This window comes from Lathyrus oleraceus, chromosome 5 (genome assembly GCF_024323335.1).
Source record: "Lathyrus oleraceus cultivar Zhongwan6 chromosome 5, CAAS_Psat_ZW6_1.0, whole genome shotgun sequence".
In the NCBI taxonomy this organism is placed as follows: domain Eukaryota; kingdom Viridiplantae; phylum Streptophyta; class Magnoliopsida; order Fabales; family Fabaceae; genus Lathyrus; species Lathyrus oleraceus.
This window is the reverse complement of record NC_066583.1, coordinates 352597625-352618628: the sequence shown is the minus strand read 5'-3', so window position 1 is coordinate 352618628 and position 21004 is coordinate 352597625. Positions and strand designations below refer to the sequence as shown.

Below are 21004 nucleotides of genomic sequence, written 5' to 3'. Positions count from 1 at the left end.
CTTGATAGTCACCTTATTCAACTGCCGATAATCGACACACAACCTCATCGTACCTTCTTTCTTCTTCACTAACAATACTGGTGCACCCCAAGGAGAAACACTTGGACGCACAAACTTCTTCTCAAGCAATTCTTCAAGTTGCTTCTTCAATTCAACTAATTCAGTTGCCGACATTCTATAAGGAGACATCGACACCGGACTCGTACCTGGTACTAAGTCAATGGTAAATTCGACTTCACGTTCTGGAGGTAAATCACTTACATCCTCCGGAAACACATCCTGAAATTCACAGACAACAGGCAATTCTACACTCACCACTTTCTTATCCGTTTGCAGAGACGCAAATAAAGCGAATATCTGAGCTTCATCTTTCACAAATTCCCCCACCTGCCTAGCAGATAGGAATCTTGCCTCATCATTCTCACCAACTTCAGAAAACCGCACCGTCTTCCTATAGCAGTTGATAAACACACCATAGAATTCTAGCCAATTCATTCCCAGAATAATATCAATTTGGTGCAAGGGTAAGCACACCAAATCCACCACGAACTCTCTCTCAAAGATCGTCAATTGACAATCTCGACAGACAACAGAAGTCTTCACAGAACCATTAGCAGGAGTATCTATCACCATACTTCCGCCTAGGGACGACATACTCACACCAATCCTGGTCGCACACTCATACGAAATGAACGAATGAGTAGCACCAGTGTCAACAATAGCAAGCAATTCAACATTATTAATCAAGCAAGTACCTTTAATCAGATTATCTTCTTTAGGAGCTTCAACCCCACTCAGAGCAAACACCCTACCAGTAGTATGAGCTGCAGTAGCCGCCTTCTTCGGTTTCGAGCACTGCGAACTGATATGGCCTTTCTCGCCACAATTAAAACATGTCGGACCAGCATCCTTACATTCCGTAACTCTATGACCAGTCTGACCGCATCGGAAACATCTCAGCACCTTCTTGGTACAGCTATCAGCACGGTGGCCTGGCTCGCCACACTTGAAACATTTACCAGCTATGGAAGATCCTCCCCCACTTGGCTTCTTCTCATCTACCACTTTCTGTTTACCTTTACCATTCGGAGATGTATAAGGACTACCACGATCCTTATTCTTCTTCTCACTCAGACTCTTGTAGTGAGCAGTCCTAGCCTTGCTATCTTCATCAAATATCCGGCACTTATTAACCAGTGTAGGAAACCTACGAATCTCCTGGTAACCAATGCCTTGTTTGATCTCTGGACGCAACCCATTCTCAAACTTGACACACTTGGATTCCTCAGCATCAGCATTATTATAGTGAGGACAATACTGCACCAGCTCCTCAAACTTCGAGGCGTAATCAGCAACAGACATGTTACCCTGCTTCAGTTCTAGAAATTCCATTTCCTTCTTACATCGCACATCAGCAGGAAAATATTTCTCTAGAAAGGCCGTCTTGAACCTTTCCCAAGTCATCTCAGCACCTGGTACTGCAATTCTCTGGCGAGTGTTATCCCACCAGTTTTCAGCCTCTTCAGATAGCATATGCGTACCAAACTGCACCTTCTGTGCTTCAGTACACGTCATCACCCGGAAAATCTTCTCAATTTCCTTCAGCCAAATCTGAGCACCATCGGGATCATAGCGCCCCTTGAATGTAGGAGGGTTATTCTTCAGAAACCTTCCCAAATTCCTAAACTCGTCGACCGGCGGATTCTGCTGCGCCTGCATAGCCTGCGCCATAGCCGTCAAAGCCTCAGCAATCGCACGGTCATTTTCTCCGGCCATACTCTGCACAACACAACCACAACCGTTAAATATCAACAGTGTCATTTACACTAATTGACCAACAGGGAAACCTCACATTATGACTCGACTGGACTGACCATGCTCTGATACCACTAATGTAACACCCTTCTACCCCAAACGACATATTTAAATTGATTATCAGAGTACAACATGTAGAAGAGTTTACATTTCTTAAAACATAACACTTATCGCATCACAACATAAAACATATTATTTATTTGATTTAAAAATTCGCAGCGGACAACAACATAATTATTATAATAATGTGTCAACATGATCTCAACAAAACATCTCAACAATTATTCATCATAAACAACATAAATAAAGATAATTTGGCTATCGAATCCCATAATCCCCGGTGTCACATGACCAGAGCATTTGACTTGACTCTGTAGAATAACTCTACACTTATTCTTCGAACCTCAACAATAGCTACTCCACTTTATCTGCACATTGCTCATCATAGATGAACATAAACACATGCAGAAGGGGTGAGAACTACATTATTAAATAATAATATAACGACAGAAATATAAATATAAATATATTTCACATATGCCAACACAATTCATCATAATCATCATAATCCATAAACTCATGAACATCAACAACACAACACAGCAAATGCAATGCACACACCCATGCATGACTCAACACGACTCGGTATACCCATTTTGTGACCACTACAGGATCACCACTCCCAGATTCATCACCATAGAATCCGAGTTCCCCGCAAGGAACCAAGCCTCTCAACAAGCCCGGAGTCAACAACATCATTGGAACTCAGTCCGTTCATCACTAGGCATCGGCCTTTCATGAATGCATGCACACCAAGCATTCATCATAATCAACATAGCAACAACAGCATCATATAGTCATATTATCATCATCATTAACACATTCTATCATAAGAGCATATCACATCATGCCACATAATCAAACATAGTATTATCGCACTCTACTAATATCTATACCACTCAAGCAACGGGAATTGATCCCTCGTATACTATGCATCAGCTAAGTTACCTCGCTCAGCCTAAACAACCGAAACTGCACCACAACAGCTAGAAAAGACCACAAGTCTGCCCATACGCGTATTGCCCATGCTCATACGCGTATTGCCCACGCTTGGCCAAATCCATACGCGTATTGGCCATTCCCATACGCGTATGCTACGCGTATCACTTCCCCATACGCGTACCACCAGAGACCATTTCACGTTCAAAATTCCATCTCTTTCACTCGTACGCGTATGACATACCCCATACGCGTACCACATCCAGGGATACGCGTATCACACGCGTATGGCGCGTACCAGCGCCAAAACTCCCTTTCCTAAGCCCTCCCATACGCGTATTGCCTAGTGCCATACGCGTATGACCAGAATCCAGTTTTCCAGATCTGCTATGGGTTTTCTCTGCTACGAACCTGTCCAATTCAACCGTTCACAGTCCCAATTTCACACAAAATCACTCATATCACCTAACACGAGTCATACCCTATTTTATCTCACAATTCCTAACACTATTGCATCTAATTCTTACGAATTTTCCTTCGGTTAAAATCCCAATTTCGTTCATACAATATTCCATCATTTTCAACATATTATTGTTTAATAAGGTTCAGACCCCTTACCTCTTTGGATTGAAGGAAGCTCTGAGCAATCTTTGGCCTTTTCCTCTTCCTTCTCTTTCTCTTCAGCGCTTCTCCCTTTTCTGACTCTGAGGCAAAATACGTGAAAATGAAAACCTTCAGTTATCTCCTTTGGCCTCTTTTACCCAATTCCACTTTTACCCTTCCACTCTTCATATTCCAATTATATTATTTATTTAATTATTATTAAAATAAATAATATCTATAATAATAATAATAATAATCCAATAATTCAACTTTATTTAATTAAATTAATAAAATACTATTAACTCAATTAAATAATTCTCTTATTTTAATCGGGGTGTTACAGTTTTAGTTCTTGAAAAGCTTTAAAATATGAAATCACTAATACTCATATATGGTTTTCTATTTCGACTGGCCAAGACCTAAGTTCCCTCGTACTCACTAACACAAAAAGCATTACATGAACACAAAACCATAAAGCAGACACAATCAAAAGTTTCCAATTTTCGATCATATTTCTAGCTATCCTTTGGACTTAAATCTCTTTTTCGATTTTACTTCCCTTTTGTTTGGACAATCAAATTTAGACAATTGGAATTATGACAATCATCACATGCACAAGATCGATCGATCGAGATTTTTTTACACATGATAGCAATTACTTGCCTTTTTTATTTGTAGATGAAATTTGCACACTTCTGTATGTTTATTTTTGTTCACGTTGGGGTTCAACCACCGTTGGGTTGAATAAATGGGCGAGGGTTACCCAACTTAGAGGGTGCAATTGCCTATTATCGCATTTTTTTCATCTTTCTGGTGTTTATATTTTTTCTCTTAATCAATCATACATACATGTGAATCAAAAATATGTTAGACTGTCAAAATAAATTACTCAAGAAATACTTCTCATAATCCAAGTACTATGGAATAAAATACACGCTAAACTCACAACCTACTCAGGAAACTAAGGGTGTTCGTGTAATACCGATTTTATCAATTTTCCATGGCCCCCTAAACTTAGCCAATCATTACTTCAATCATATAGGCTTTCTCATATATTTTTCATAATCAAGAGATTTTTCAGAATTTATTTTAACAACTCAATTTTTGGGGAAAATTTAGCAATGATACATGCATTTATTCAAACATACTATCCTAATAGCATACAACAACCAAGAAATAAAAATGCAAAAATAAGGGAAATACCCCTCCAAACTTAAACCGTATATTGACATCAATGTTCCAATAAAAGTAGAGAGAAGTAAAGAGAAACCTACATAACACTGTACTGAGGAGGTGGAAAACGCAACAGAAAAGAAATGTAAAATAAAAAGAACTTGCAAAAATAAACAACACAAAATGCATAAGCAATTAAAAAGCATGAGTTATCTCCCATAAAGAGCTTTGTTTAACGTTGTTTTAGCTCGACGGTTCATGAGTGAAATAACTCATGATGGTTACTTCAAAGGTGGTTCTTTGACCTAAAGATCGGTGGTTCTTTGACCTAAAGAGCAGTGGTCTTAGGAATCCATGGTCACTTATCTAGCCATCTCTCGTATCCATTACTCTTCCTTTTCTTCTTCATATGGGGTGGTTCACACTTCTGAACCCGTGGGGGTGGTTTTAGGAGATTTATCTTTATGAGTTCAACAATTTTATCTCTCACCTCAATGGTTAACCTTCCCCCTCTTAACATTAACAATTTACCTAATTTCATGATCCTCTAATTTTCTCTTTTTAGATGGGACCTCAGCCGATGGTACATTGGTGTGCATCTTTTTCAATATTTCTTTAAAGCTTTTGGATTGGGACCTTACCTTATCCTCCACAAACCTTTGTGGGAAAGGAATCAACGGCTTGTAGGGAGGAGGAACAACATAGGGTGATTCCTTCTCAACCTCTTTGATAATCTCCTTTTCGGGTGGTGGCGGTGGACTTTCCTTAATACCTACATTTCCTCACCAAAATTCTCCTCAACGTCTATATTCTTCTCCCCAAAAATCTCAACTTGTTTTTCACTTTTGGTTGTCAAAATGTTCACATGTCCCTCAGGGAAGGGTCCTAGAGGAATGTGTGCAACATGGGAGATTTGGGTCTCTAATTCCTTACTGTAAGCCGCGAGGGACTCAACTATATTTGTTAGCTACCTAAGGATTCCACTAGTATGGATATTTTGTTCTCTAAGATCTTTATTTTGGCGATTTTTGCGTCATAACAAAATTCTCCATTATAGTTTCCAAGTTAGACTTCCTAGGAGTTTGTGTCGCAATAAAATTCTCCATTAACTTTTCAAGGTTAGATTGTTGGTAACTCTGTGGTCCAGTGACTTGCTTGGGGTAGTCTTTGTAAGGAAAATTCGGATAATTCATCCACTAAATTACAGGTGTAGATGTATGTGTTTCCTAAGTCATTATTCATGTAATCTTCCATCTATTGGATAGATCCTCCGACGAGGATCATTATGAAAAAAGGGTTTTTTCTTCAAAATAAATACAAAAAAAAAATATTGCTTTAGTTTATATTTTGTTGGAATAAAATTTCAATATCAAAATTATCTCCCCGACAACGGCTCCAAAAACTTGACGTGTGCTATACCGCAAGTGCACGACGTTGTCAAGTAGTATAAAAAGATCGAACCCACAAAGAGATGTTTATGAGTACATAAGTTCTATTCTAACGTTGTTTAGATACAACGATCATAATAGTGATTTAATTTCTTCAAAGTGAAACAAAATTAGCAAATAATAAAAATAGAACACGAGGTTTATGATGGTCTGTCTAAACTCACTCCAATGATTATCCATTTTTTATTACGAGAATATCTAAGCATTTTTATAGAAAAATAGATAAAAGTGTGTGTCATCCACTTTCATGGCGTGCACAACTAGACGTGTTTATGGCACAACTCAACGATTCAACCAAGAGCAAAAACGTCTTTTCACACGACGCCACAACTTGGATGATTCTCAATTGAGATTAAGTCGCCTTGTTAGTGGTGCCTTGAACTTAATTGTTTAACAATCCGCGTTCAGACATCAATGCATATCCTTTCGGACTATGACCATGTGTATGTTTCCTTTGCTTTCACAACCGACATAGACGCGTTTTTGGAACTAGGGTACTAAAATAAAAAAAGGATTCAAGATTCTCGTAATACATATTAGATGAATCAATTGGGGGTTGTCATGAGATAGGATCTCAACACCCCTTGTCCTTATAGGGCTACTCACACTTGGTGAGGTAAATAATAATCAAACAATAATAAGGCACGCCAGGCAATCGAAATGAAATAAAGTAATACAACAAAACTAAGTGGAAATAAACTTAAAATAAAGAAGTAAGAAATGTTATACCAAAAGTGTTGAGCAATTACAAGTGAAAGCAAGAAACAAAAGTTGGAAAAACTACAAAATGGAAGCAAGTACAAATGATAAGTAGCAAGTAATGGTTGATAGGTGGTACCTAAGTTTCACCGTAGGTCTCCCTTTTTCTCTCAAGCTCAAGGCCTCTATTTATACTAAAACTAGCCATAAATCACCACCAATTGCCTATTATTTCATACTAAATCTTAATTATCCACTAACATAAAGCCTAGGGAGATTTTGGATGTCAAAAAGTCATAAAAATTCTAAAGAACCACTCAAATTTGTATTTGCCTAGGAAGTTGACATAACCCGTGTTAGGAGGCACAACTAGTCTGTGTCAGCCCTGACTTCTTTATATGGGCACAACTTTAAGGGTCAACATGACACGTGTTAGGGGACACGACCAAGCCGTGTTAGCCACGGGATTTTTGTATGAAGAGAGGTCCTTTTGCGCGACCTTTGGTCTTTTTCACTCTGATTTGCTCCATTACCCTCTTATTCCCTAAAATTATAAAAGGAAGACAAAAGTGCATAAAATCGAACCAAAATGACGAAAACACACATGTAAACAAAAATAAAACAATCAAGAAATACGATGCATTTACCACTTATCACATATCACCCATATCTTTGTCAACGTCAACTCTAATTGAAGCAATTTGTTTTTTTGTCACTTCATTATGCCACAACTCTGTCGTATAATTTTGAAAAATTTCACCACAACCTAGATGATTAAAATATTTCTTCATTTCCATGTTTTTTCTTATTCCTGCATTTTTTACAAGGACAATAAAAAATCCATTTATCGTCGAGAAGGTTTCTTTCTGGGGATTCAATAATTTTACACTCTATTCTCGTACTCAACACTTAATCTATTGACTTTCATCTAACTATGATCCATAATTATGTACTTTCTGAAAATAAAATCAAAATCCTACGCAAATTAACACAACAACAACAACAATGAACATTCGATCTCAACAAAACAATAATAACATTAAACCTTCAATCTCCACAAAACAACAACAACAGTCTCAAAAACAACATTAACATTAAAAATCTAAAATATCGCTACAATAACACTACTGGTACAATGATGGAGAAAGTATTTATGTACCAGAAATGTGATGAAAGAGTCAAAGAAATGAGTTGGTATGAGTTTTGAGTTTCCTTCCTCATTTGTTTACTTCGTTCGTCTTGGAAGATGGAGCTTGATTTGGTTTAGTGGAAAAGATGAAGAATGTGATATGTTCGCTAGGGCTCATAAAGTTTAAGACTAAAGTAAAAGTGAACGAGAGCTAACATAATGATTTTAGAGAATAAGGGCGTCATTAGTTTACCTCTCAATTGTAATTTAGAGTCGATGGAATGACTAATTTAGATATCAATAAATAAATATAATAAAATAAGGGTGCCATTTTAAAAGAAATAAAACATAAAACATTAGTTGTTGGGAATCGAAGTGTGTTTCTTAGGAACTTTTCTCCTCGATTTTAAGCCCAATAAATAACTTCTATTATAGACAAAAAAAATATAGTGAAGGGTAAGAAATATCATATACACCTTCTTACCATTGACCATTTTATTTTTGAGATCCAATATCTTATAATAAGAATTATTAGGAATTAATTTTTTTAATGTTGTCAACCAAGACAAACAATAAATCATTGAATGTCTGTCTTAACGACAACGCTGATAAATGATTCCTAAAAAAACAACCACAACAACACAACAACAATAATAACAACAACAAAAAACAATTAAGAAACATCAATAATAATAATATAAAATAAAATTGAATTTAGGGAAAGAACATAAAATTTGAATGCAGAAAAATAATTTTAAAGGAATAATAAGAACATGGTGCTTTATATATAAATTTAGGATAACATTTTTCCACAATGTTTTCAAAGAAACAAGGGAAAATGTTATTTATTTTTTATATTAAAATAAAAAATAAAAATTATAAATAAAATATAAAATTATACTTGTTAAGAATTAAAACATGTCCTTACAGATTTTTCCCTTACTTTTTTCTTTGAATTTATGGAATATATGACTTATTTTTGAAATAAAAAAATAAAATTAAAATTAAAGCTCATAATAAAAATAATTTTGCCTCAATTGCTTGGTTTACCGAATTAGACTTTTATTAAAAAAGATATAATATTTATAATTATGGATGATTAATTTAAAGGATGATATATATATATATATATATATATATATATATATATATATATATATATATATATATATATATATATATATATATATATATATATATATATATATATATATATATATATATATATATATATATATATATATATATATATATATATATATATCATTTTAATTCGACAACCCTTATGTCTATAAACTTTTACACTAGAGTAATAGATTGACATTTCCAATAAAGTCTAATTCAACTAAAACTTAAAATTAAATATACTTATAATTAGTATAAATGATAGCCTTGACTAACTGTACTTACCAGTTGACAAAATTAAGGATAATTACACCACAAAGATGGAAGTAAGATCCATTGACCAAAACAACAAAACTAAGCTTCCATCATTCAAAATGAGCTGCCAATCCAACCCCCCTTTCTCATATCACCAAAACCAAAACATGAAAAATTAATTATACATAAAATAATTAATGTGTGCAACTGTGCTATGCTAGTAGTATACACATGATGTAATAGCATAGTATTTAAATATTATCAATATTTTTATAATATTATAAAGTGCACAGAAGAAGGGGTTTCTACTTTTTTATATAGTTGCATTTCAGAATCCACAAACACATAGAACCCAATCACAGCTCACCACATTCATCACTGCTTTTTTGTTTTCTACTCTTATTATTGCTTCCTCTTTCATTAGATAAATAAAATGGCCAATTTTGTTTTCAAGTTTCATTAAGCTATGCCACTTTCTCTTTCAACTTTCTTTTATTTTTCAATCTTTTCTAATTAAAGCACCCTTTTTCCTTTTTTGTGTCTTGTTTTTTCTCTATATTTTTCTTTCACTTTTCTTTCTTGCCCAACATCAAGGAAAAGTGAATACTAGTACTCCTCCAATTAACCAAAAAAAAAAGTTTTTTTTTCTTTTTTTCTCTCTCTTCTTAAACAAGCTTTTATTTTTCTTCTTCTTCAACTTCTTCTACACTTCATAAATTCTGAGCCTTTCTGAACTTTCCTAATTCAGTTTCAACATTCAATGTCTTATGCTTATACCCTTTTGTTTCTTTCATTGATTTTCCCAATTGGGTTATGCTTAAGTTGAACCTACAGAAAAAAACTATCATTTTTATCTTCAAAAAGAAGAATAATTAATTTTGAACTTTTTTGGTGCTTAAGTTTCAGTTATGAGAATCTAAAGAGGTAAAGGAATTTCATTGAATTTTATAGATCTTGCACAAGTGGTTTCTAGGGTTATCTTTTGGGTGCATTCTCTTTGAATTTTTTGAAAAAAAGTTGGGTCTATAATCTATTCTAGATTCCTCAAGAGTGTGTGTGTCTCTTTTCATACACACACAAAAATAATAAAGAAGGTATTTGATTCCTTTTGAAAAAAATGCTTATTGATTTTGATTTTGATTTTAATTTTAAGTTGTGGTAAAATCTACACCTCTGCTTCTCTTCATTTATCTCTTTCTTTGGATTCAACTCTGTTTCAAAATCATAAAAATTTGATTTTTCAACTTGTTTTTTTGTCGTTGTGATGAAGTGTGAAATGGGAATTCTTTCTTCTCATGCACCATTTGTTGAAAACAATTGGTTTATGGAAGATAGTTATAACATTAACAGGAGAATAACAAAATGGACTGTATCAGAGAACAAATTGTTTGAAAATGCTCTTGCTGTTTATGATAAAGATACGCCGGATCGGTGGGTTAAGGTAGCTGAAATGATACCGGGAAAATCTGTTGTTGATGTGATGAATCAGTATAAGGAATTGGAAGTTGATGTTTGTAATATTGAAGCTGGTTTGGTTCCGATTCCGGGTTATACTACTACTAGTACTAGTAGTACCTCACCTTTTACCTTAGATTGGGTGAGTTCTTCTGGTTATGATGGTTTTAGAGGAATCAATTCTAAGAGAAGCGCGTCTGGTAGAGCGCCGGATCAGGAGAGGAAGAAAGGTGTGCCGTGGACCGAAGAAGAACACAAGTAAGAAACCTTAATTGCTTTTGTTCAATTATTGCTTTTTCTTTTAACTGGTTTCATTTGTGTTTGTGTGTGTGGAAAACAATTACTATATGAAGATTTTACTCTCTAGTTATTTTAAATGTAAATAATGCATGTATGGATTCGCGGCGGTGAGTTTGAAAAAATCACTCGGGCAGCGTGATTTTGTTGAAGCTCTATAATGCAGCTTTCGTCAAAATCACACTGACACAAATGATTCTGTCAAACTCAAACTCACCGATAATCTAAACATGCGCTATTTAAGTGTGGTTCAAAGTTCATGTATGAGTTTAGGAGTAGGGTGTTTTAGTTTTTCATGAGGTAGTTATTAGTTAAAGTCAAAATTGTGAATAAAAAAGTGCTTATTTATTTAAGTTGTTTTGATGATTATGATAATTCTTTGACAGGTTATTTCTGTTGGGTCTGAAAAAGTATGGAAAAGGTGATTGGAGAAACATATCAAGAAACTTTGTGATCACAAGAACACCAACACAAGTCGCCAGCCATGCTCAAAAATATTTCATCCGGCAACTCTCCGGCGGCAAAGACAAAAGAAGAGCTAGCATCCATGACATAACAACTGTTAACCTCACAGAAACTTCAAAAGCTTCTCCAACTTCAGAAAACACCAAAACATCCACTTCACCACACCACCATAACCATTCCATGAACCTCAACAAATATTCCCCCGCCGCATCCGAGATGCATTTTCAGCCGGCTATGATGATGACAGCTTTCAACCCTTCTCATGAACAAGTTTTCATGTCTCCTAGTAACTCTTATGGATTCAAAATGCAAGGTCTAAATCAAAATATGCATAGAAATCCTCTTCATGAGTCTTCTTACTTTGGAACTCAAGCACAAAACATGGTTTTCCAAATGCAACCTTCTCAACAAAACTATGCATGATGATGATGATGTTGTTGGTGATTGGTTGTATTGTATTGAGTTATTTATTACTCACTCTGATCTTGTTTATAAAATAAAATTTACTTTTTAGATTAATCGAATAATCAATATATATATATATATCAGATAATATATTGATTATTTAATGAATCTAAAAAGTAATTTTTCTTTTACGAATAGAATCGTAGGATCAGAGAGAGTATTATTTATAGCTAGAAGAAGTATATTTGTTTGGTTTTTTTCCTGCTATAGTCCTAGTACAATGTTTATGTTTTTTTTACCAAGTTCTATGTGAATATATTGCATTAGAATATTATAGTTATCAGTTAGTTAGTTATTTGCTTTCTTGGTATATGAACTTAATGAACTTTTGAATTTTTTTCTTTCTTTAACAACCTTAAACTTATGAAAGGTGAAAAAAGCTGCAAGAAAAAAAACATGATGTGTAACTTCTGATATTGAAGTTAGTTAAGAATATTGAATTTGAAGATTGGTAATTGTTCTTTGAAGATAAGATTAAGATGCGGAAATATATGGTACAAAGTAAGATTCATTTGGATTATTTTAATTAATTGATATTATAATGAAAATATAAGCATATGGTAAAGTGTGATTCATGTGGGATTAGATAGGTAATATATTCTTAATAAAGACTTTGGTCATGTTTTATAGGAAGACCAATTTTTGTACAGTTTATGATTTATTAAATTTAGAGAAAGTGTTATAGTCTTTGATTCTTTAGGTACGGATCCTACCTATATATTTTACATTATTTAAAATAATGTTTCACTTTTAATCTATTGTTAGTGGCAATTTAAAGTTTTGGATTATAGTGTGTATGATTATAGATTATTAGATTAGAAGATATAATTATTTTTTTTAATTCAATGGTCTATAGTTAGTTATACCATCAAATGGAGTATAGAAAACCTAATTTGTTATATAAGAATTTTGCTTTTAAAAAAAGTATTTAACATTTTTAATAAGATATGATATTAATAGATTTGTTTTATTAAAAAGAAGAGTTGAGCAAGTTTTGATGATTAACTCATGTATGTGAATGATCATTTCATTTCTCATAAAAAATAAGTGATATCTCGCGAATTCAACTATGTCGTTGAAAATATTTTTGGATGAAATTTTAGTTATTAATTGAGTTGATTTAACAAATCTATATTAATTATTCTCTCCGTCTCAAAATAAATATCATATTTGATATTTTTACATATTAAAAAATATAATAAATGAAAGAGAGAATATTTTATTAAATTATTATTATTTATTATTGGTGTATTTTTTAATTTATGAGAGAAATAGTAAATATTAAATTTTAATTAGAAAATATAATCAAAAAATAAAAACTAAAACTCCATCAAAAATTAAAAGCAATATTTATTTTGAAATAAATAATTGTGAGTTATTTTTCAATTATTCCACATCAACAAACTTGCAAAGCGCATAGGATTCAAGAATATGTACTCCCTGTCTCTAGTCAGCCCAAGCAACCAAATAAAACCTTACTTTCGGCCCCTAATCAACTTCACTCAACATCCTACATATTAATTAATTTTATGACTTATACCAACAAAAATTGTAAAATAAATGTCTTCAAATATAGATTTTAATTTTTAAAAAAATTATATCTAGTTATAACTCATTTTAAACTATTTATTTTTTAACGTATATTTTTCTAAAACAATAACAAACAAATTAAATGTAATTGATATTATTCAAATTCAAAGCACAAAACTTAAAAGAAAATTCATATTAATTTGCTTCTTGAAAAAGACTTAAAGATCATACAGTCATGTCTTAATTTTTTATTTTTAATCTGTTTATTATAAAAAAAATATTTTCTTTGTTCTTTTATAATTGTCATTTTTTTGATTTTTTTTTTTAATTGTCACTTATAAAATTTAAAGAAATACTAATTGCGCTTTTGTCACAATTATACCTAGGCATTTATTACAGAGAGAAAAAATAAAATGAATGTATTAAGTAATTAAGAGTATTATAGGTAAAAGAATATTATTGTTTGAAAATGAATAATATTGATTAACTTCCTTAGTATGTGTAACAAGTAAAGAAATAACACTTAAAAAGAAAAGGAGGGAGTAAAATAAAACTTATGGTTTCGATACACAATTGCATAAAAACAAATATAGAAGTTACAACTTTTACCTCGGAAGGAGAATTTATAAATTGTTGTGATATAATTCAAGTTAGTTAGTTACTTTATTAGCAAGTTAGTTAGTTTTCTATGATTAGCTACTTGGGTTACAAGTAATCTATTATATAAAATACATGTGTAGTTCAATACAATTACTTTGCGTTCTCTCTCTCTCTCTCTCTCTCTCTCTCTACACACACACACACACATTCCTTCCCCACCCAAGTGCATTAGAACTAAAAAATTGGTATTAGATCCTGATTCATTCTTCTTGATCGAAAATTCAAGAACGACACGTCGGTGGCCGTGTTTCTAGGGACCGTGAATCGTGTTTGCTGCAAAGATGAATGGCAGCGATGGTATTTCCAACTCTCTTCCAAATCTTGATGGAAAAAATTGGATTCGATGGAGAAAACAAATGTAATCATTGTTTAGTTTTCATGAAACCATAAAAGTGGTTACTAATGGTGTTCCTGAGTTTGCTAAAAACACAAATGAGGCTCAGAGAATCAGTCACAAGGATGCCAAGAAGAAGGATTGCAAGGCTGCATTCTGTATTCAAACTACAGTAGATACAGAAAATTTTGATCGGATTTCTCATGCTGAATCGGGGAAGGAGGCATGAGATATTCTTGTCAAGTATTATGAAGGTGGTGAAAAGGTTAAAGTTGTCAAATTGTAGGCACTGTGAAGGAAATAGAGTTACTGCAGATGGGAGAAGATGAAAAGATTGCAGGTTATGTCTTGAAGGTGCATGCATAATCTTGTTCATCTCATGAAAGGTTGTGGTGAAGTCCTAACTGATAAGATGATAGTTGAGAAGGTAATGCATACATTGACCTCTCACTTTGATCACGTTATCGTAGCCATTCAAGAATCCAACAATCTTGAAACCTTGAAATTGGAAGATTTGGTTGGTTCGTTGGAGGCACATGAGTTAAGGATTATCGAAAGGAAAGAGGTTCAAGATTAGATACAAGAACTGCAGGCCCAGACATAGAAGAAGTATGGTGGTTCCAACAAGTTCAAGGGAAAAAGAAGACAAGACTCGGAGCAAGAAATCCTGTTTGGTGAATCCTCAAAAGCATAAGGTCGATGATAGGGCTTCTGAATCCTCAAAAAAAGGAGAAGGAATCTCATATCAGAAAGAAAAATAAGAGAATAAAAGTGTGCAATGTTATAACTGTGAAAAATGAGGTCACTTGGCCAAGCATTGTTGGTACAAGAAAGACAAGGGAGCGACAATAGGCAAGGATGATGAACGAGAAAACCTTGAACGTCAAGATTAAGATAATTCTAACAGTATGATGCTTATGGTTGCCACTACAGATGAGCATGTCGACTCCAAGATCTGGTTCCTCGAAACAGGTTGATCACATCATATAATTAGTCGAAGAGCGTTATTAGTAGATTTCGACGAGTCGAAGAAGAGAAAAGTCAAGCTTGCAAATAATAGCTCATTGCAAGAAGAGGTTACTGGAAACATAGTCCTTCAAAGGAGTAATGGAGCAAAAGTCGTGATCAAAGATGTACTCTATGTACCTGACATGAAGTGCAACCTTCTAAGTGTGTGACAACTGGTCAAAAAGGGTTTCTCAGTGGTGATGAAAGATGGAGCCTTATAATTTTTTGACACTCATAATAACTTGGTCTTAAAATCTCATATGTTGAAGAATATGGCATTTAATACCATGAACAGTTCGACTGAGGTACAATGCCTTAAAAGAGTTGTCGACCACAAGCATAACTGACTGTGGAATTTAAGGTTTGGCCATTTGAATTTTAGGTCACTCAATCAACTGATTTCTTAAGATATGGTAACTGGTATACCAAATCTTATGATGCCTGACAAACTCTATGAAGGTTGCTTATTAGGGGAAGAAATCCAGAAAGTATTTTGTTTTAACTATGCCAATGAGATCCTCCTGCATTCTAGAGGTAATACATTCAGATGTATGTGGTCCATTTAAGGATCATACCATTGGTGAAGACGGGTATTTTTCTCATTTGTCGATGAGTATAGTCGAGAGCTTTGGATCTACCTGATCAGGCACAAAGACAAAGTATTTTAAATCTTTAAGAGATTCAAAATGCTTGTCAAAAACCAAAGTGAAAAGAAAATCAAGGTTTTGAAAACAGCGGGAGTTGGAGAATACACATCTAAGATATTTGAAGAGTTATGTGCAGAACATGGTATCAATTGTTAGTTGAGTGTGCACCTAAGAGGGGGTGACTTAGGTACTTATGAATTTTTTTCAGGTTTTGTATTGTTTTAATAATCTTTCCTTAGAGATTACTATGAGATGAATACAGTAAATGCTGAAAAGATAAAGAACGCGGAGAGATATCTTGGTCCCCTCATAGATCGAGAGTACTCCAGTCTCCTTTCAACACGAAAGAGATTTTACTATCTGTTATGACTTGTACAAGACATACATAATCACCAAGAACAACCTCTTGTGATTCACCAAGTTTATATGAGAGTAATCCTCTCAAACTCAACTCTCTTGCTTCCAACAATCCTGGACAACAAGGTGTTTACAAAACAAATAATTTTTTTCCAACAAATCTAAAAAATAAGATATGAATTACAACAATGGTTTTTGAATGTAAAAGTTTGTAGTATAATGATCACACTAAGTGATATATCAATTTACTTGATCTTCTCTTCCAATGACAATAATTCACAAACACAAAAATGTTAGATTGCTCAGGTATTTTCTGATTTGAATGATATGAAAATATGCAAAAAATATCTTGAATGAAAGTTGATAACAAGAAATGTGAATTCTGAAAATTCTAAGAGTTTGATTGGAAGAGGTGAAGTTTGAATTTGTAAGATCATGTATTTATATGTGCATAACACCTCTAATGAAACATGGTAATGTTCTGAAAAAGATCATGAACAATTGTCAAGTTGAAATGAAATGATTCCATGAAGTGGTGCAATAAGAGGTGTTAGAAAAGCTACTGATTTTTCAAAAACGCACAGTGGTAAATCAATTTACATACTGGGGAAATTGATTTCCCTGTGGCAACGTTTAAAAATTTTCAAAAATTTATAGTGGTAAATCGATTTCCCTGTTGCAATGTTAAAAATAATTTCAAAAACTTTCAGTGGTAAATCGACTTCTCTAAGAGGTAAATCAATTTACCTAGTTGAAAAAATTAAATTTTTGCTTCTGTAAATGAAATGCTTCAATGGTAAATCGGTTTACCTAGTTGAAAATTTTATTCTTTGCATTTGGAAAATGTGTAGGCTTCAGTGGTAAATCGATTTCCTTAAGAGGTAAATCGAGTTTACCCAGTTTGAAAAAGAGGAATTTATGCCTAAGTCATTTTCCATGCACTAGGAAAAGTTATGCAATGAGTGTTTGAATACTTGAGTATCTAAGATTTTAGTGAAGGTAAATATTTTTATTATAACTTCTTGGAATGTAATAACTTAACTTCTTGAATCAAGATGCTTTATCATTGAGTAACATCTTTGCCTTCTTGTCACTTGGAGCTCTGTCTTCATCAAAATATATTTATCATAGAGAAGCTTGACTTCACATTCTCCCATTTTTTGATGATGACAAATAGTCCTCTTTGATGTGTTGTAATTTCCAGAAAAGAAAATTTCTCCCCCTAAGATGTATAACTCCCCCTTAATTTGTGAAGCTCATAATCATGTTGACTTGATCATCTTGAAGAAGTATTTGTATCATTTATACCTTGGGAAATTCACAAGCATACAAACATAATTCATAACACCTTTATCCCCCTTTGATATTATAAAAAAAGAAGGGAAAGATGGGTGAAGGATAATATAATGACAAGTATAAAATAAAACATGCATCATAACTTGTAAAACAGCCCCAAATGCATTCCAAAGTTGACATCATAAGTAATGCAAACAAACAAAGTTATGGTATCAAGTACCTTACATCAAAATAGTTCAAATACGAGACATAATAAAACATAATGAAAACAAATATGCTATAAGCAACATATAACAAGAACAATACACACAAAAAGACACACTAAGGTTGATCCATATCATTGTTGATGTTGGTGTAGTTGTTGCCTTAGTATGGAAATTGTTGTTGAATGGGCGTATACATAGGAGTGGGAACAGCCAGGTTATTTGGATCATATGGAGGTATATTGAGATGTGAGTAGAGATAAGAAAAGTGTTGAATCATATCAGTTTGAAGAAGGTTGATACGGTTGGTGGTGGCTTCATGATTGAGCGTAATTTGGTTATTTGTCGAAGTCCATTGGTCATTGATAGAGGTGTTAAGGTTGGAAAATTGGATTGTCATGAAGTCAAAGAGATCTTGGTTACTTGGACCACTTAGAGGAGGAACATTTAGAGGAGGAACATCTTCAACGCCATCACCTTCTTGAGGATTCTCTTCATTTTCTTCATTATTGCCACCAATAAACATAACCGTCTTTGTTTTCGGATTATACCGATAACACATCCGCTTGTCCACATTCTTGATAGAAATCTTGTGACTTCTTGTATCCATAAGACTATACTCAACATCATCAAAATCAATATTAAAATATTCCATAATATGGGTGATGAACCAAGCATATGGAAGAAACGTAAGCTTGGTGGTGTGAGTCATCATATGGTGAAGAATGAGACGTGACCAATTAAGCGTAATGTCATTCTTAATAGCATACAAGGCTTGCATTTCCATATCGGTAATATTACAATGATTGGAATTTCTAGGAATTATAACATAAACCAAGAAATAATGTAGCAATCTATCATTGATGAAGAAATTTCCAACACTCCAAAAATCTTTTGGTGGTTCTTCCCCACCATGTGATTCAACCTTTTTTTCATGATATTCTCCTCCCGATATCCTACTCAATCCTAAATAAAATTATCTTTTATTATAATCCTTCCATTCTTCATCCTCCGGATCATATAACATGCGACTACCAAAAGGAATGTCCAAAATTTGACCAAGTCTCTTAGGGGTCAAGGCAATATTTCTCTGTCACATCAAAAATTCTAGGGGAAAAGTTTATTTATTACCTAAAACTCCAACTCATCAAAAATTCTATGAGAAACTCAAAACCTCTCAATATCTCCCCGTCTTCAAAAATGACTCTAGAGTACCTCAAAAGTATCCTAAAGTATCCAAAGTGCTCTAAAGGTGAAAGTTTCAAAGGTGATAACTCTACTAAATCTAAGTACCAGCAGTTTGACTCAAATGACTAAAAAGTGACCTTAAGGGTACCAAATGGTCACTAAATTTAAAAATTGCTCAAAAATCATCGAAAACTCTTCGAACTCGAAAATGGCCGAAAAGATTTATTTTCTAAATTTATTAAATAATCAATATATTTGAACATATTATTCCATAAATCTTAAAAAAAATATTTTTTAAATAAAAATTAAATATATTAATATTTGGATATTAAGGAAATAATTTGATGTATTAAAATTATTGAGAAGAAGATAAAAAAATAATAATAAAGAAAGATAACCTTATAATGTCAAGAGTGTTCCAATCTCAGCTCAAGTGTATCCTATATTTTGATCTCCAAATCTAAACAACTCAAAAGCTTCTCTGACAACTCTATAATAACTCTAAAAAATAGGACTCATAAACTCATCAAAAAGGTAACGAAAGATCATCACACCTAAAATTGCTCAAAACATTGGACCTAACTCTAAAATTGTCTCACCTCAAAATAACATCAAATATTATAGACTTATGATAAAATTATGAAACTCTCCGGTTTGAAATTTCTTTAATCTCTCTTTCAAACGCATTTAACCTCATCTCAAGCAGAGTTACAAAACTCAAATTCTATTTGTTTCAGTTCAGCCTTATCACGATAATTCCTACAAAAACTCTAAAATAAAATGTCTGACTTTAAAATAGCACGAAACATTATATACTCATGATTAAATTATGAAATTCTCCAGTATAAAATATCATTAAGCCATTTTTCTAACTCAATTGACGTCATCCCAAAAGGATTTATGAAACTCAAGTTACGTGTGAAACATGATTACCAACGTAAAACTGAAATTGAATATGCCTCTGGTATAAAAACCAGTAAACTGCTACTGTTGTAGCGCCTATAAACTCAATTTATCTACTTCAAAAGGAATATTATCGCCTTAGCTTTCCAACACAATTGATGTATCTCAAACTGACTTACGATACTCAAGTTATGCTTGAAATAAGGCGGCCAACCCGCTTCTATGTCTACCTGCGACTTTCTGCATTTTTTCTATAGTTTTTTCGAAAAATTAGATTCTTTACATTAGGGAAATATCCCAATATTTTTTGCAAAATATTGGGAATACACGTTATAAGGTTTTTTTGTAAATTTTTTGGAATACACATTGCTCAAAATTACAGGCATCTCTCTAAAGAACCCTAAGGTATGAACACCACATATATGCATAATTCAACGTATATGACATCACAATCAACAACAAATGATATTAAATCAACAAAAAATATCACAGTGACCCCAGGGGATCTATTTTAAATTCCCTTTGGTTTTTAGAGAAACTCAGACAAAGTAACTCATTCATCGATAGTTGTCAATAAGGTTTTGCCCAAATCTTATTTGACCAAACACTTCATGCATCAATAACAAATACTGTGACTTTTATCCGAAATCCCAATTGGTATCCATAGTAGTAAAACAAACCTTATTTGGTCAAATACATTACAGAAAGGAAAATAGCATAACCCTCTATGCTGATGGGAAGGTAAGGACCCCTCACCATCCTGGGTACCTATTATCACCCATCAATAAAGAAATCTCTCTCATTGCCTCGAAATTGAAGCTTTTAAACTCTTGGTTATGACTTCCTTGCTCTTCCTCCTCCAATTCCTTTGCGGCCTCTTTTCTCCCAATTCTCAATCAACATACTGTCAACCTAGCTCCCCTCAAACTTTCCTATTTATTTTTCCCTAA

General features: G+C 33.3%; 1 protein-coding gene across 1 annotated transcript; it reads left to right on the top strand.

The window, feature by feature from the left end:
* The first annotated feature begins 9590 nt into the window (after positions 1–9590).
* LOC127084613 (transcription factor DIVARICATA) lies at positions 9591–12223 on the top strand. The gene is made up of 2 exons (XM_051025101.1): positions 9591–10959; positions 11385–12223. Exons 1-2 carry the CDS (start codon positions 10511–10513, stop codon positions 11884–11886), a joined length of 951 nt encoding a protein of 316 aa, XP_050881058.1. The 5' UTR covers positions 9591–10510; the 3' UTR covers positions 11887–12223.
* Positions 12224–21004: the final 8781 nt, after the last annotated feature.

Coding starts and splice junctions, on each gene's coding strand:
- LOC127084613 (XM_051025101.1), top strand. CDS start 10,511: ATGAAGTGTGAAATGGGAATTCTTTCTTCTCATGCACCATTTGTTGAA. Junction 10,960..11,384: donor TGGACCGAAGAAGAACACAA/GTAAGAAACCTT, acceptor ATTCTTTGACAG/GTTATTTCTGTTGGGTCTGA.